The sequence below is a fragment of the Sorex fumeus genome, unplaced genomic scaffold, assembly GCF_029834395.1.
Source record: "Sorex fumeus unplaced genomic scaffold, SorFum_2.1 ptg000122l, whole genome shotgun sequence".
Classification (NCBI taxonomy): domain Eukaryota; kingdom Metazoa; phylum Chordata; class Mammalia; order Eulipotyphla; family Soricidae; genus Sorex; species Sorex fumeus.
Genome location: NW_026606179.1, coordinates 21,412,638 through 21,429,491, shown reverse-complemented (window position 1 = coordinate 21,429,491; position 16,854 = coordinate 21,412,638). Strand labels below are relative to the sequence as shown.

Here is a 16,854-nt window from a genome sequence, read left to right as displayed (position 1 = left end):
CCAGGCTCACGGGCCACTTGACCTAAATCCATAGCCGGCACCTGCAAGCACCTGCGCCGAGACTCGAAGCCGCGCCCCTCTGTGGCACCTAGGGACCCACGTGGTCCTGGGGGCGGGGCCTCGAGCGGCCGGCGAGCCCCGCCCCGGTCCAAGACGTCATCTCTCGGCGCCGGGACTCCGGCTCCCAGAAGGCCGCGCGCGTCGCGGCGGAGGCAGGTGGGCTCCAGGCCCGGGCTGGGGCGCCGAAGCCCGGCGGACGCAGAGACCCGAGCTCCGAGACGCCGCCGCGCCGGTGGCCCGGGAGGCCGGCGCCATGACGCTGTTCCACTTCGGGAATTGCTTCGCCCTGGCCTACTTCCCCTACTTCATCACCTACAAGTGCAGCGGCCTGTGAGTGCGGGGCGGCCGCGGGGCGGGGGAGGGGGGCCCGGGCCGTCGCCTCACCGCCCCGCTCCTGCAGGTCCGAGTACAACGCCTTCTGGAAATGCGTCCAGGCCGGGGTCACCTACCTCTTCGTGCAGCTGTGCAAGGTGAGGGCCGCCCGGACGCCATGCGACCGGCCCCCGCGCTCGCCAGACCCAGGGCTCCGGCCCCGCCCGGATCCCCCCTGGGCCGCCCTGCCCTCGGGACTCGGCGTAGGGACGCTCCCGAAGGCCCAGAGAAGACGGCTTTGGAAGGAGTGCCACCTCCGGAGGAGAGGTCTTGAAGCCACTTTTGCATAGCTCTTTTAGTGAAATTCAGGAAACGTAACACTGTTAAGAGGGGTTTGGGTGTGGTTCAGGAGTTCCCGAGAGCCAGCACGGGAGCTGCGGCCACAGCCTAGACCTGATTGATCCCCGACCCCAACCCCCCCACCCCTGCGATCGCCACAGCCCACGCCCCCACGGGTACCAGGCTCCTACCCTCTTATCTCCCCCAAGTCATTGGGACCCAGGGTCCTACCCTCTCTAACTCCCCAAGCCCCTGTCTGGTGCTCCCCACCCCCAAGGGGCCCAGGAACGCCAAGATCTTTTCCTTAAGTAGGTGCTTACTCCCACAAAACCCACGTGGTTGATCCCCTGACCTTGAGCTGACCTCTGTGCTGTCTGTCTTACAGATGCTGTTCCTGGCCACTTTCTTTCCCACCTGGGAAGGCGGCATTTATGACTTTATTGGGGTGAGTGTGTCAGGCAGGGAAAGTGAATGAATGGAGCGGGGCTCCCAGCACCGGGCTGACTCAGGTTTCAATCTGACCCACAGGAGTTTATGAAGGCCAGTGTGGATGTGGCAGACCTGATAGGCCTCAACCTTGTCATGTCCCGGAATGCCGGCAAAGGAGAGTACAAGATCATGGTTGCTGCCCTGGGCTGGGCCACTGCTGAGCTCATTATGTCCCGGTGTGTGCAGCAACCTGGAGCCCAGATTCCTGAGCCAGGACTCCAGGATTCCAGAGGGGTGCTGGAGGGCAGGGGCGCAATATCAGGGATCTGGGGCAGGGGGTTGGGTGGGAGGGAGGCTCAAAGTTCCTCCCTTTGTCTTCCTCAGCTGCATCCCCCTGTGGGTTGGCGCCCGGGGCATTGAGTTTGACTGGAAGTATATCCAAATGAGCATTGACTCCAACATCAGTCTGGTACGTGCTCCCAGCATGCCTTATTCCCCTGTCTGGGCTCCTCCCAGGGCTTGGCCCTGACGGCTTGCTTCCCTCCAGGTTCATTACATTGTGGCATCAGCCCAGGTCTGGATGATCACCCGCTATGACCTGTACCACACTTTCCGGCCGGCAGTCGTCGTCCTTATGTTCCTCAGTGTCTACAAAGCCTTTGTCATGGAGTAAGCTGGGTGGGGTTTGAGGCTGGAAGGGTGTGAGTGGGAGCCGCTTAACTGTTCGCCTCCCTCACTGTGGTATTCCCGCCCCCGCAGGACTTTTGTCCACATCTTTTCCCTGGGCAGCTGGACGGCTCTTCTCGCCCGCGCAGTGGTGACAGGGCTGCTGGCCCTTAGCACTCTGGCCCTGTATGTTGCCGTCGTCAATGTGCACTCCTAGACGTGATCTCCCAGGTAGTCACGTTTGCAGGTTTCTGTGAAGTAAACAGTATTTGGAAAGTTGTTTCTGCCTCCCTTTCTCTGTCGGCTCTTGTTCAGACTTTGGAGCCTGGTAGACATACGGGCCAGTTAGCCAGTACCCATCTGTCCTTCATTCTAGAAGCCGTGCCTGTTTCTTGTTTCTCCCCTGGCGCCTACCAAGAACTTGTGTTGCCTTTGTAGTGGTGACTCCGGGAATGGAGAACTGAGATCCAGCAGAGGGTTCTTGGGGCTCTGCTCAGAGGCTCAAGCTCACCCTCATCCTTATAAACCCTTCCTGACTGGTCACCTCCAGCTTCCTCACCTCAGCCTTACCCTCCAGTTTTCCCTTCGTGTGGCAGCCAAAGGGACTGATCTAGAATCTCGGCAACCCAGCAGTGGCTGAAGTCACTACTGGCATTGGGGCTCTGACTTGTGCGACTCTGAGCTCCTTGGTGCCCTGACTCAGTCTGTGACCCTCGGATCAGTCAAAGCAGCAGAGCACACAGTCACCTGCACCAAATGCAGAGAAATTGTGTCCAGCAGTGTGGATGTGTGTCAGAAGCAGGGCCCTGAAGGCACAGCCTGGCTCCCCAGGAGGGTGCACCCCAGCTTTGGCATTCACAGGGGAAGCCCCAGAGGGTAGGACATTAGCCCACTCCCCTTCGTGCTATCAAGGTCTTGCCACAGGATTGCCTGTGCTCTAGGAAGGCACCAAGCACAGCCCTGCTGTACAAGAAACCTGTCCTGGGTGGTGCCATCCAGCCCTGCCTGCTGCCCTTACAGGGTTGTTGCAGAAGTGGAGTGGGTAAGCGAGTGGCTGACTAGTCACCCTGACTTGGATGTGAGAAAGGAGGACATGGGGCACCCTTGAGTGGCCTTGGCTCTCCTGCACCCCGAGGGTCCTCAGTGCTTACCACTCAGGACCAGTGAGGTCTGCGCTCGTGACTTAAGCAGTTTGCCGATTCCAGCTCCCTGCTGCCAGGCAGCTGTCTGGGAAATAACCTTGGCTTTCCTGAGCTTCAGAAATACCAGTGGTGGGTTGGAGTTGAACTGGCAGAGCAACTACCCTCGGGATAGTGGGGTTGGGGGGTCTGATGGGAAACGGGGGTGGGGGTATGGGGGAACTGAACAGTGTAAGAGCTGATACCTGGAGGGCGTGTCATGGGGACAAGATCGGCGAGGTGGGGTGCCATGGAGGGCTGGGGTGGGAGAGAATAGTCTCAGACTGGGCTTTAGGAAGATCTTGGCAACTGGGTGTGGAAACAGGGACAGCAGGGCCATGGGATGGCAGAGACTGTTTTACCAGTAGGGGGTGACAGGGAAGGAAACCAGGCCTGGGGGACAGGTTTGTGACTTGTGTCTAGAGGGCTTGCCCATCTCCTCGGGAGAAGGAACCACACTGATGAACTGCTCCTGGATGGGAGCAGGTTTTGGGAAGCATGCTATGAGACCCAAGACAGGTATGAATCTCAGAAAGTATGGGCCGAGGAGCTGGGACCCCAGGAAAAGCCTGGGGCCTGAGAGGCCACTGGTGGAGGACCAAGGCTGGAGAGTTGAGTAACCAGTTGAAGGGAAGAAGAACCTGTGAGCAGCCTCTAGGTTGGCTAGGAACTAAGTAGTGAACTGGGATGGTGGGTGCCCTGAGAGCTGCCATGCGGTACCTGGGGGCTAGGGGGATGCCCTGTGAATTGTCATGAGGTACCTGAGGGCTTGGTGGGGACACCCTAAGAGCTTCTGTGAGGTACCTGGGAGCTAGGGGGACGCCCTGTGAGGATTGTCGTGAGGTACTGAGGGCTTGGGGACACCCTGAGAGTTGCCATGAAGTACCTGGGGGCTCAGGGAGACACCCTGTGAGCTGTCATGAGGTAACTGGGGGTTCAGGGAAACGCTGAGAACTGTCATGAGGTTCCAGGGGCCCAGGAAGGGGAATCCATGAGCAAGCTGCCATAAGGTACCTGGGGGCTCAGTGCAAAAGGGGTTCTGGTACCCTGTGTCTCAGCCTCTTAAGAAGAAAACAGGTGATTCTGGCTAAAGGCACCCCCTGCCTTTAAATGCTGCAGCCCTGGGAAAAACATTCACTGTCCATCCCCCCCAACATCTACAGAGACCCCATTATGCACCAGACAGTGTTCTACAATCTGGGGCTACATCCCTGAAAGAAACTGTAGCTTGTGGCATTAAAGCGACTAGGAAAGAGCTGAAGACCGTGCCTTGAGCTGCTTTATTGCTATCATCAGGACACAGTTGGCTTTAAAGGCACCCAAAGGAAAGACCCGCATCAGCAGCCCCACCCCCACCCCCACCACTTGCTCCCCTAAGGCCAGCTCAGAGGAGGGTCTAGGAACTGATCCTCAGGGTCTGGGCCCTGTGCATGTGGGAGGGGAGCGGGTGGGGACCCTGGAAGCTGATGTGCGTGGGCTGCAGGGGCAGACGGGTGCAAACAGGCCTCTTGATTCAGATGTTTCAGAGATTGTCCAGAGGGGCCCAGGTGTCCGGCCCGGCCGCGGTCCTTCTAGTAGTAGAGTTCCTGGTCCCACCAGCCTAGGGAAGAGAGGCAGCTCAGTGCTAGGGAGGTGCAGTCAGGGTAGGGGCCAGGCCCTCAGAGGTTAGTGGTGGTTTGTTAAGGAGGGTCAAATTTTGAAGGTGGGGACAGTCACCCTGAGAACATCTCAGCGCGCCCGCGCCCCCCACCCCACCCCAGGATCCACACTCACTCCCTGGGCAGCAGCGAACTCCAAGTTTCCGGATTTCATCATAGACGAAGATGAGGAGACCGAAGGGCATGGGGACTAGCCACCACTGGTACCTGAGGGCAGAGGTGGCAAGATGAAGACCATCCTCAAAGGCTGTGCCCCTCGAGCCCAGCCCCCAGCTCACACCCTTTGTCTCTCACCGGATGGGCATGAAGTTGAAGATGTTGGGCATTCCGGGGCAGTAGCAGAGGAAGCAGCCGATGCAGACCTGGAACACGATGGCGATCACCAGGATCTTGTTCCTGCAGGTGGGACAGGATGGACAGGCTGGCACTCGAGCCAAGAGAGGCCACTGAGTTGGAGACCAGATGGAAATCGGGGTACTGGGGCAGAGGAGGTTAGGAGTGAGCAGCATGAAGAGGTTCTAAAGTCTACGCCCTCTCCCACAGAAATGGGGAGTTTTCTGCCCTTAGCAGATGACTCTGGAGGCCCCAGCTGAGGTGCCTGCTGAGAGCTACTGTAGGCACCAAGAGGAGAGTTAGCACCTGCTCCCGCACATCCCGGTTAGCTGTCAGGATCTGATGGGATATGGGAGCAAGGCCCAGTGGGTGGCGGCCCTGGATACCTGAAGAAGCCTTGCTGGAAGGCCGAGAGGCGGCGGGTCTTGCGGATGAGGACATCAGCTATCTGGCACATCTCGATGCTGATGAAGAACACGGTGTAGCAGGTGTACTGCTGGTACAGGCGCTGCCCGAACGTCTGAGGGCCAGGAGGGAACAGAAGCAGCCTCAGCCAGCACAGCCAGCGCGGACTGGGCCCATGAGCCCCGCAGTGCTTTCCCTTGCATTGGTCTGGGGGGCTGCAGACCCTGGGGTTCAGAGGTGTCAGTGGCTGAGCAATCCAGGCAGGCCTGTTAATTCCACAGTGAAAGGAGGAGGAGGGTGTCTGGGCAAAGGAACGAAGCCCGAGTCTAGCAACTCCGAGATGGGGGCAGACGGTCAACACAGTGAAGGACACCAGGCAGTCCTCGTGTACGACCCCATTCAGCCCATGTCTTCAACCACAGCCAGGAATGGGGGGCAGCGGGGAGATAACCATCCAGGTGCCCTGTGCTCCCATCTCATCTCATAAACCCTCCCCATAATCCCACAAGATCCGCTAATTCCCAGCTTGGGTGGGCATCAGAATCCCCAGAGGACTGATTATTAGAAGGGTCGGGGCCTCAGGTTCCCAGGTGTTGCTGCTACTATTCTGGGGCCACTGAAAACCACTGAAGCTGACATTAATTCAGAGCACTTTAGGTGGGGAGGCAGAGAAGCCAAGCAACATGCCCAGGTTCACTCAGTGATGAGCACTGGCCAGGCAAGAACGCAGACCATGAGACCAGGCAGTCTGGCTTTAAGATCAACTTGCTTAACCTCACAGTCCATGCTTAAGGGGACAGGGTGTGGGGGAATCCTGATCTGTAGGGAACAAATGAAACACTCCAGTGGGCCAATCAGCCTCTCTGTGCTCCAAGCATTCAAAGTGCCCACAAAGGCCTCTACTCTGTGATGGGTGCTGCAGGGCAGATAACAGGTGCGAGCCTGGTCCCTGTGAACGGGCTGTCACCGCCCAAAGACTGGGAGGCGCCTTCTCTAGTTGGAACCGTGTACAGGAGTTTGGTGGGAAAGGCTGCAGGCTCCAGGACTCCAGGCCTGGAAGACCCTGACTGAGAGCTGAGTCACCCATGGGGGAGAATGTGGGGACCACGTGCTAGGAAGGTGGCCCTGGAACTGAGTGAGTGATGGGGACCCGTCAGGTCAGACTCACCCACTCCTGGCCATAGCTGTCCTGCAGATCTTGTAGGTGATGATCCTCCCACTGTGGCCGCAGCCCCACACACAGCAACGGGAACCAGCCCTCCTGGGCCATGGCCGTGAAGTAGTCGGTGAAGCCAGCAAAGGACTGGATGGCGCCTGGGGGTACAGGCAAGGAGACACCAAGATAGATGATTGATAGACAGACAACGGAATAGATAAAGGCACAATGCTGCAGGAAAGCCAGGGCCCTGGGGAAGAGACTAGGGCACAGAGACAGATACCAAGACAAGAATCTAAAAGATAGACAGGGACAGAAGAGGCACAGAGAGAGAGAGAGAGAGAGAGAGAGAGAGAGAGAGAGAGAGAGAGAGAGAGAGAGAGAGAGAACAAAGAAGGGCACAGTCACCCAGAGAAAGAGGAGGTCCTGGACAACAGGGACAGAAGAAAGGACACAGAGACCATCGTGTGCAGACAGGGACCTGGTGTGATAGAGCCACTGGGTCACACGCAAACACAGCAATGCAGAGCCAGCCCATGCAAGAGACCCTTGCAGCAGATCAGCATCCTGCAGAGAGCAGCCGACAGCGCACACCCACCGATCTGGAAGTATGAGTAGGCTGCCAGGGGCTCGTTGACCAGTCGGTCACGCCGAGGGTTCCGTGGACGCAGGTGCATGATGTCGCTCTCAGCCCTCTCATATGCCAGGGACACGGATGGGAACTGGCCAGGGATAGGAGGAACTGAGTCTGAATTTACCTGAGTCCCCTCCTCTCCTAGTCCATAGGCAGGGCAGGAATAACATTGGGGGAAACACCAGCAGTGACCACAGCCAGGACCCGTCAGTCTGACTGGCCTCTGCCAACAGTATTGTCCAGTCCAGTCCACATGGCCACTGTGTCCCTCTCTGTCAGATTTCCTGCCTCTGTCTCAGAGAGGGGCCCCAACTGCCTGCTGGCTCCCTCGCCCACTCCCTCCCCTCTGAGTCCCTGTCCCTGCAAGTGTCGCGAGTGTGGACTCACAATGTCTGTGCAAAGCTCAATGAAGAGGATGGTGATGCAGCCGAGGGGCAGGGGCACGCTGACGGTGATGTAAATGAGGTAGGGTGTCAGCTCAGGGATGTTCTTGGTCAGGGTGTAGGCAATGGACTTTTTCAGGTTGTCAAAGATCAGTCGGCCTACAAGACACAGCAGGCACTTCAGCCTCCACACAGCCCACTTCCTTCCTCCCCCTGTGCCAGCACAGCCCCTGCATCCCCGCCCATCGCTGATCTAGCCCGGACCCTGCTCCACGCCAGTCACAATGGAAGCGAAGTTGTCATCCAGCAAGATCATATCAGCTGCGTTCTTTGCAGCATCCGAGCCGGCAATGCCCATGGCCACGCCAATGTCTGCCTTCTTCAGGGCTGGGGAGTCATTCACACCATCCCCCGTCACAGCCACAATTGCCCCCTGCAGGGAGAGGGTGCGGAGACTGATGGGCAACTGGAGACCAGCCAGGGCCTGCCCCGCCCATTTGCCCACCATCCTGGGCAGGCCCGCACCAGTCGCTGGCAGCTCTCCACAATCACCAGCTTCTGCTGGGGACTGGTGCGCGCGAACACCATCTCCGGGTGCGTGCGTAGGGCCTCCACCAGCTCCGATGGGTCCATATCCTTCAGCTGCATGCCATTGATTACACAGGCGCGAGCATCCCTAAAATAGGAGGTGGACATTGCTGGAGCCTTAGTCTGCCTGGGCTGCGGGCAGAACTGTAGGGCTGGCTGAGGGGGGCTTACTTCCGGTTGACTTGGTCCACGGGCACACGGAGGCGAGCAGCAATGTCCTCCACGGTCTCGCTGCCTTCAGAGATGATACCCACACTGGCTGCAATGGCCTTGGCGGTGATGGGGTGGTCACCTGTCACCATAATCACCTGTAGGGGGAGTCAGAGGACCAACAGACCCTTGACTCATCAAATCAGCCCACTCTTCCCTTCCTCGCTATGAGCTGATAAGCGCTTTCATTTATTCTCCAGTCATGCCCGCTAACTATGGGCCTGGGCCATTGCAAGGAAAAAAAACATAAGACTCTTTAGTAGAGCTGACATTCTAAACCGAATAAATGGAATAAAGAAATGAACGCTACATCATTCCAGGAGGGATTTAGTAGGGAAAGTGTCGGTTGGGGGAAAAGGCAATTTTAAGTGTGTGCAGAGAGCACAGGCCCTGTGGAAGTCTGAGAGAAGAGTGTTCCCACCAGAGAGAATAGCCACTGCAAGGACCTGAGCTGCAAATGAGCCTGAAACGTGGGAGAAGAGCAGGGCAGCCGGCATGACCAGAGAGGAGCGAAAAGGAAGCTAAAGACTGAACTCAGGAAGGTAACAGGACCCAGACTGGATCCTGCTAGGGCCTTAGAGAATGTGCTAGTGTCCTGGTGTTGTTTGCTCAGCATTGGCTTCCCCATCACTGTGGCTTGCAGACCCACCCCTCCGCCAACATTGGCATTAGGTCCTTAGCCCAGATTGAAAAAGTCAACCTAGAACAACTAAATCAAGGTGTTCCATTCCCCTGCCACTGTAATCGTTCAGGGGAGAACACATGATCCAATCTCCTGCAATTGCAAAAGGGGCTAGTGAGGGGTGGGGTGTAAGTTAAAGCTATGGGGTGTGGGGGGTGACTTTTGCCCCTCAAAATGAAAGGACATCCTGAGAATAAAACCACCAGGGAGAAAAGCAGAACTGAGGCATGGAGAAGAGAGAGTTCTTGATGACAAGGAACAACTATATCATCCTCCAGATGTATTTCACTCTCCAAACCAGAATGGTTCGTTTTAGTTCAAGACACTGGTAGACGGGTTTCTGTCCCAATTCTTCACCCCCAAGACTGCCCTTCCTGCTCCTGTCCCTGCCTGTTTCCTCTCCCAGGGTCATACCCGGATGCCTGCTGTGCGGCATTTGAGCACAGCATCAGGGACGGTGGCCCGGGGTGGGTCAATCATGGATACGAGTCCCGCAAAGCACAGGTCACTAGTTGGAAAGTTCATGGCATCCACATCGAAGGAAAAGCCAGGTGGGTAGTCCTTCTCATTCAGGTAGAGCTGACAGAAGCCTGCAGAGGACAGTACAGTCTGAGAGGGGTCCTGGGGACCCTCCCCAAGTAAGGCCAGGAGGTTAGTGAAATGCCCAGGCCCCAGTACAATGAGTGCCTGACTCTGAGCGGAGCTCTAGGTCCCATTGTCAAATGCATCTCAGAACCAGCCTCCCCAGAGAAGGGACCTCAGCAAATAAAGTGAAAGAAGCTTCTAGGATTGAGGCAAGAGTTATCAGAACAAAAGTTGGGTGAGAGGTGAGGCAAGGATTGGGATGTCTCATACTGAAGCAGGGACAGGGAAAGCAAAAGGGTCAAGAGGTGACTGCTGAAAGGTGGAACGAAAGCAAGAACAAGTCATCAGTGGGGGCAAGGGCCAGGAAAAGTAGAGGGTACACCCACCAGGTGAAGATGGGGACGTCTGAAGGAGAAAATATGTGTGTGGGGGTGGGAGCTAGAGTAATTGTGGGAATTCAGGAGCCAGGGGTCAGGACCGTGTCAGCTGCCAAGCAGGAATGTGACCCAATCAGGGTCAGGATTGGGCCAGGAAAGCTGGGCAGAGCTCGAGCTCCTCCTGGCACAGCTGTGTCGGAGTCTTGGGGGGTCTCACCCAGGACGCGTTCGCCCAGGCCCCCCAGGCTGAGGTAGGCAGTCTGGAAGGCTTCACGCCATTGTTCGTCCAGCGGCAGCTCCTGGCCCTTGATGAGGATGGAGCTACAGCGCTCCAGAACACGCTCCGGGGCGCCCTTCATCACTAGCAGGTGCCGCTGGTCCCGGGGGTCCTCCAGGGTGTGGATAGACAGCTGCGGGCCAAGAGGACAGAGCACCGTGGGCGTGGCGTTTGGGGTGGGGCGGGACAGGGCACCGCGCTGTGGGCGTGGCCACTAGGGGAGGGGCGGGGCTCACAGGGCAGGACACCGAGTAGTGGGCGTGGCCAACGGGCGGGGCGGGGCGGGGCTGCCGGGGAGGGCACCGCTCTGTGGGCGTGGCCACTAGGGGAGGGGTGGGACTGTGGCGGGCGGGGCTGACGGGCTGGGCTGGGCTTGAAACTGGACCTTCGTTGAGGAGAGGGACCGCTTGGTAGAGGTTGAGGGTTGGGGCGGGGTCAGGGTCTGGGCCCGGGAAAGCCATGGAGGAAGGGTCTGGAGTTGAGCTGGCGGTGGGCTCTGAATTCCTAATTACTTCCCCCAAGGAAGGCCTGGTCTGTAAGGACTCTCGGAGAGCACGGGCACTAGAGACCACAATCAAGGCACATGGGACATGAGGGACCGGGTTGGGCTACTGAGGGGCAGCGAAGCCCTGCGCGGGCCGAGCCGCTCTGTGAGCCCAGCTTGCATTGGGCGGGGCTGGCCTCTGGGGAGGGCCCTCCGGGGCTGCAGACCTGAAACTTGTTGGTGGAGTTGAAGGGGATCTCGCAGACTTTGGGAAAGCGGTCGCGGTAGCCCATGGCGTTGCCCAGAGTCAGTTCGGAGAACTTGAGCAAAGCTGTCTCGGACGCGTCCCCGATCACTATGCGCTGGAGGTGGGGCTCGGCGTTAGGGGCGCGCACGGCTGCACCAGATTCCCAGGCTCCGTCGCGGCCCCCCAGCCCTCACCTTGGGCACGGGCACCGAGTCCTGACCCGACTTGAAGGCAGCGCGGTTGCACAGGGTGAGCACGCGGCACAGCGCCCGCCACGTCTCCGAGGACTGGTCAAAGGTCTGACCTGGAGACCAAGTGTTCAGGTTGGGGCCGCGAGGGGCCTCCTCGTGGGCCCCAGATCCGAGCGGCTCTCCCATTGGCAGAACCTACCCCTCCCCTTAGACTCGGGACAGGTTCCCTCCGCTGAGTGGGACCCTACTGCCCCCTCATGCCCGGGGGCGGAACCTTCTCTCCAGGATCAGCCTCTGGCCCCCTGTGAGAACAGATCCCATGGGCTTAGCCTCCCCCCCCCCCCCCCCCAGGACCCAGGACCCCTCACTTTTCCCAGGGGAAAAAGCGGTTGGGAATTCCTTTGTGTGTCCTGGGAGCTCCCTTCTCCGCCCACTCTGCACTTGATTGGTCAGGTCGCCTCTATCTCCGCCCACTCTCCTCCTGATTGTTCAGCTCCCTTGACTCCCTACCTGATTGGTCCTCTGTCGTGTCGGCTGTGTGGATGTGGTTGTCGAACCACAGATGTGACACAGTCATGCGGTTCTGAGTGAGGGTCCCTGTCTTATCAGAGCAGATCACCGATGTGGAGCCCAGTGTCTCCACCGCTTCCAGGTTTTTGACCACACAGTTCTTGCTGGCCAGTCGCTTGGCTGTCAGGGACAGGCAGACCTGGACAAGTGGGGGGGGAGGGGAGGGGAGGGACACAGAGACAGCCGTGGAGACCCGTCCGTCCTTGCTTCTGCCTCACTTCCCTCCTCTCCCAGCACAGGGCCTTCTTCACAGCGGTACCCCAGTGTGGACTCAGTAGTCCAGCTAGTTCCTTCCTCCCAGCTTTTGTCCTGCCATGTCTCCCCAAACCGCCCGGCTATACATAGACCCTTCCCCAGCAGTACCAGCTGACGTTCTGTGATCAGCGTGACCCCTCAGAGGCCATGCAGTCTCCGAGCCTCCTCTGGGGCGGGTCCTGGGTTGGACAGCTAAAGGCCGTCCACACCAAACTTAGACTCAGCGCTGGATCCTGGGGGTGTGGCCAGGCAGGATCCAGAGTCACCTTGTTTATTTATTTATTTGTTCGTTTGTTTATTTATTTGCTTTTTGGGTCACACCCAGCAATGCTCAGGGTTTACTCCTGGCTCTGCACTCAGGAATTACTCCTGTCGGGTGCTTGGGGGACCGTATGGGATGCCAGGGATCAAACCCGGGTCTGCCGCATGCAAGGCAAACACCTTACCCACAGTGCTATCGCTCTGGCCCCAGAGTCATCTTGTAATGGTGGGAGAAACAGGGAGATGGGGAGAAGAGGGGAGAATAGCTGGTGGGAAAGGGGGGTGGAGAGATGGGAGGGGACTGAGATGATCAGTTAAGAGATGACCGGAGGTGGCCTGGAGGGACCCACATCCAGGTAGACCCTCAGTTTATAGCCCTCCCCCACATCCTCCACTCACTGTGACAGTGGCCAGCAGCCCCTCAGGCACATAGGCGACCACAATGGCCATGAAGAAGACCATAGCCCGCAGGAAGGTATAGCCGATGCACATGGCCACCACAAAAAACGTGGCCCCGAAGAGGATGGCCAGGCCCGCGATGATGTCCACAAAGTGTTCGATCTCGATGGCAATGGGCGTCTTTTCATTTTCCACCCCAGATGCCAACGAGGCGATGCGCCCAATGATGGTGCGGTCCCCCGTATTCACCACCAGGCCCTGTGCTGTGCCTGCAGTAGACCAAGAGAGTGGCTTGGGGGATGGTGCAGAGGGGAAGGAGGCAGAGGGGAGGCGGGGAGCCTGCAGGACTGCAAGGGGTGGCAGACTTGGGAAGTGGGGGTGGGGAATGTGTCTCTGGAAGGGGCAGGAGGAAAGCAGGAAGGCAGCTAGGGTGCTGCGGGGGTGGGGAGGGCGTGTGAAGGACACCAACCCTCGAGGCACATAGTGGAGAAGAAGGCGATATTGCGGGTCTCCAGGGGGCTCTCGTGGGTGCATTCAGGGGAGCGGGTCTGCGGCTCGGACTCGCCGGTCAGCGAGGAGTTGTCCACCTTGCAGCCCTGGGCCTGCAGGATGCGGATGTCGGCGGGAACGCGGTCCCCACCCTTCATCTCCACCAGGTCACCAACCACAAGCTGATCAGCGTTGATCTGGAACTTGTCCCCATCTCTGATCACCGTTGCTTGCTGTGGGTGGGGTAGTAGAATCAAGGTGGGATTGGGTGGAGTCAGTGAGTGAAAAGGGGCAGAAGACTGGGGAGGAGGAGCTGGGGAAAGTTGAGGACCTCCAGGGAGGGACGGAGACTATGGGTGATGGGAGGATCCCCAAAGAACTGCCAGGGCCCTGCCTGGGGACCGTGGAGTCTCTGGAACTTGGTGTGGCTGGGGGGGACCCACCTGGGGCACAAGGTTCTTGAAGCTGGCGATGATGTTGGTGCTCTTGAACTCCTGGTAGTAGCCGAAGCAGCCGGTGACCACAACCACAGCGATCAGGGCCAGGGCTAGATAGAGCTACAGAGAGTGGCAGGACTGCACTGAGGACTGGGACTCCAGCTCCCTGTGCCCATCATGGTCGTGAGGTCACTTCTGTCATTTGTCCCACTCAGCTAGGAAACTTCATGCACAATTCCCTGGGACCCCAATCCCCAGCCAGTGGCCTGTGTCCTCACTTTCCTGGTGCCTGGTCTCCAGAGCCCCTGCTCCCTGACCCCTGAATCCTTCATCCTCCTTGTCCCCTTATGCTCTGTTCCGTGCCCCCTGTCACCTTTGACTGTGGTCATCTGGATCCCCTTTGTGTGTGTCCCCCAAATTTCATATTCCAGATCCCGAGTTGCATAGTCTGTGTTACCCTCTGGCTCCCCATGCCCAGAAGTGTCTGTGCCCTCAAGTTCCCATGTCCTTGTGCATTTGTGCTGTAGATTTGTTGCTTTGGATTCTGCCCTCATGACCCAGTTCCACATTCCAAGGCCCCACACCCAGTGTCCCCCAAGTGTACATTTCAGTCTCCAGCTCACACCACCCAGCCCTAAGACTTTCTAAACCCCTGTCCCCTGTCCATTACTTCCCCCACACCCTTGTATTGACACCAGGGTTCTCCCATCCTACGTCTCGCTTGTCCTTTCATTTCGTGTGACATCTCTATAGCCCTCCATGCCCTTGTGTCCCATGTTTGAGTTCCAGTGTCCCCGGTGCCCTTGGTCTGTCCCTTGTCCTCTCGCCCTTGTTTCTCTAGTCTCTATCTGGAGCCCCGCCTATGTCCTCCTTTCTGTCCCCTGTGCCCTGGTGACCTGGAGCCCAGTGCCCTTCCTCCTCTGGTGATCCAGTCCCCTGATGCTGCTGCTGCCCCCCATGTTCTGAAGTTCATTCAGTGTCCTTGGTCCCTTGGGTCCCATGGGTCTGCCCTCCCCCCACCGCCACCGCTCCATCCACCCCCCCCCCATTCCACTCACATTGTCATCAGTCGTGAGGTCACCCTCACTGGCCTGAATGGCAAAGGCAATGAGGCAGATGGCAGCGGCCACCCACATGAGGCACTGCAGGCCACCAGCCAGCTGTCGCGCAAACTTGACATACTCTGGGGTGCCCTTGGGTGGCCGCAGGGCATTGGGTCCATCTCGCAGCAGCAGCTCGGCCGCCAGGCGCGCAGACAGGCCCTGTGGAGGGGGTCATAGAGGAAGCTGCAGGGCCCTCCTCTCCCCTACCCTGCAGCTGGTGGGGGAGGATGCTTCCCTCTGGCCCCTCCCCGTCCCCTCCTTCCTCTCATCTGTCCCCTCCTCTTGGTCTTTCCAGCCCCTTTCTCTCTCTGCTTCTATCTCGTCCTCTCCTTCTCTGTGTCTTGCCCTTCCTCTTTCACCTCCCTCCTCCTGCCTCTCCTCCGCCCCTCTCTGCCCCCAACTCCCATTCCAGCTCACCTTGGTGGCACTGGTCTTATATTTCTGTTCCAGCTCGGTCACTGACAGCTGGTGATCATTCTGTATGTCAGGGGCAGGACACGGGCTGTCACTGTCAGGCTCTCGCCCAAGCTCCCCACCTCTGCCCAGAGCCCCCCCAGGCCGTGCTCACGATTTCCATTTCCTTCTTCATGTTCTCCAGTTTATCCTTCCTCTTGCCCCCACCGCCGCTCTTCTTGTTCATCTTGCCTGTCTTGTTACCACCCACCTCCACTGAGGACAGCTCGTAATTGTCCTGGGAAAGGGGGAGGCATTAGAGCGCCCCGGGACCCCTGCTTCCAACCTCCAGCCCCAGGCGCCTCCCCCGGGACTCTCAGCCCCACTCACGGCCTTCCCCATGGTGCCAGGTGCCACTACCCCTCCTTGGCCGAGACAGGGCCTGGGGCCTGGGCCAGCCCTAATATATCAGAGAGGAAGGAGGTGGAGCAGGCTTGACCTGATTACAACTGATTATGGGGCTCCTTGGGGTGACCTTCAGGCCTGGGTAGCTCAGGTATTCCCCTCTGGGTTACCCAAGACCCCCTCTCTACCTGTCACTGAGCTCAGGAAACCACGGGAAAGTCCAACAGATGGAGCAAACACATGGACAGATGACTCCTCACAGAAGGCTGTGGTTGCACATCTCCTTGGCTCCCCCGACAGAGGACACCAAGGGCCCAGGAGGGCGGTGTGTGTGTGGTCAGGGAGTGTCTGGGCCAGGGAGCCAGGCCGGGAGCCAGGCTCTCAGGAAACCGTCTATGGAAACACCACATTTCACAGCAGGGGTGCCACATGGATGCTGGGGTCACTACACGTGTGAGCTCTTGGGTCCTTGAAACCCAACTTTCAGCCAGAAAGGACATCCTGACACTCCCATTGTATAGAGAGAGCATCTGAGGCCCGGTGGACCCTGTGTCCACCTAGAGCGAACAATGGTCTCAAGAAAGCTCTCTGTCCCGACTTGAACTGCCCAGGTGGGTACATCGGGCCAGCTGGTGAAAGGCCATGTCCAAGGTCTGTGGTTGGAGCTTGGCGATTCATTCCAAGTCTGAAGTCTGGGGACCCTTTCCACGCCCCCTGGTCAGAGACCTCTGCAGACAGTAGGAAAGGGTGGGTGGTGGAAGGGGGGGTCCTGCTCTCTCATGCTGGGGCCACTGGAGTAGATGCATCGTGTGTGGCCCCTGCAGATGTGTCATTGCCATGGCGATGTCCTTCTTAGAGCAGGTCACCTGGGAAGGTTGAATCCTGAGCTCCTCCCTGCACCCACCCTGCTGCCCACCCCCAGCCTACAATGGATCCATTCAGGGGCTTTTCTCCACCTGGTGTCAGGACTGAGTCAGCAGTAGAGTGGGGTCCTGGCTTCCATTCCCACACCCAAAACAAAAAAGTAACAAAAAGTAACAACCAAAACAAAAAGTAACACAGCAGCTGGTATTACTCTTCTGTTTCCAAGGGTGTCCCCCACAGAGCAGAATAAAATTCACTTTCCAGCATGCAAGAGCTGCTGACACCCTTCTCACCTCTCAACTTCTGAAATCTTGCCCCAGGGCCTTTGCACTTGTGCTGCCAGCTCCTGGTTCATTCCTTGAGATAGGTTTTCTTCCCTTCTTCAGGTGTTCAAATGACAACTCTTAGGAAAATCCAGCAGCCCCCACTCACTCCTGCCATCTTGCTGGCAGAAAAATGGCCCGGCGACATTTCCAAAAGAACC

The 16,854-nt window shown here is 58.3% G+C and overlaps 2 protein-coding genes across 3 annotated transcripts; one reads left to right on the top strand and one right to left on the bottom strand.

The window, feature by feature from the left end:
• Positions 1 to 170: 170 nt before the first annotated feature.
• On the top strand, positions 171 to 2,085 carry TMEM147 (transmembrane protein 147). 2 transcript variants are annotated; one of them, XM_056136553.1, is made up of 7 exons: positions 171 to 390; positions 461 to 530; positions 1,097 to 1,156; positions 1,240 to 1,376; positions 1,525 to 1,609; positions 1,688 to 1,809; positions 1,900 to 2,085. In XM_056136553.1, the coding sequence occupies exons 1-7, from the start codon at positions 314 to 316 to the stop codon at positions 2,021 to 2,023; spliced, it is 675 nt and encodes a 224-aa protein (XP_055992528.1). In that variant the 5' UTR covers positions 171 to 313; the 3' UTR covers positions 2,024 to 2,085. The 2 variants fall into 2 exon arrangements, with proteins under 2 accessions (XP_055992528.1, XP_055992530.1); XM_056136555.1 differs by lacking the exons at positions 171 to 390; positions 461 to 530 and adding an exon at positions 537 to 699.
• Positions 2,086 to 4,518: 2,433 nt separating this feature from the next.
• On the bottom strand, positions 4,519 to 15,503 carry ATP4A (ATPase H+/K+ transporting subunit alpha). The gene is made up of 22 exons (XM_056136459.1): positions 15,492 to 15,503; positions 15,277 to 15,399; positions 15,126 to 15,185; positions 14,664 to 14,867; positions 13,612 to 13,725; positions 13,149 to 13,401; positions 12,680 to 12,948; positions 11,705 to 11,903; positions 11,198 to 11,307; positions 10,984 to 11,118; positions 10,213 to 10,405; positions 9,448 to 9,623; positions 8,313 to 8,449; positions 8,079 to 8,229; positions 7,818 to 7,986; positions 7,558 to 7,712; positions 7,135 to 7,258; positions 6,549 to 6,694; positions 5,362 to 5,495; positions 4,937 to 5,038; positions 4,758 to 4,849; positions 4,519 to 4,584 (listed from the first exon to the last, which is right to left on the bottom strand). Exons 1-22 carry the CDS (start codon positions 15,501 to 15,503, stop codon positions 4,556 to 4,558), a joined length of 3,087 nt encoding a protein of 1,028 aa, XP_055992434.1. The 3' UTR covers positions 4,519 to 4,555.
• Positions 15,504 to 16,854: the final 1,351 nt, after the last annotated feature.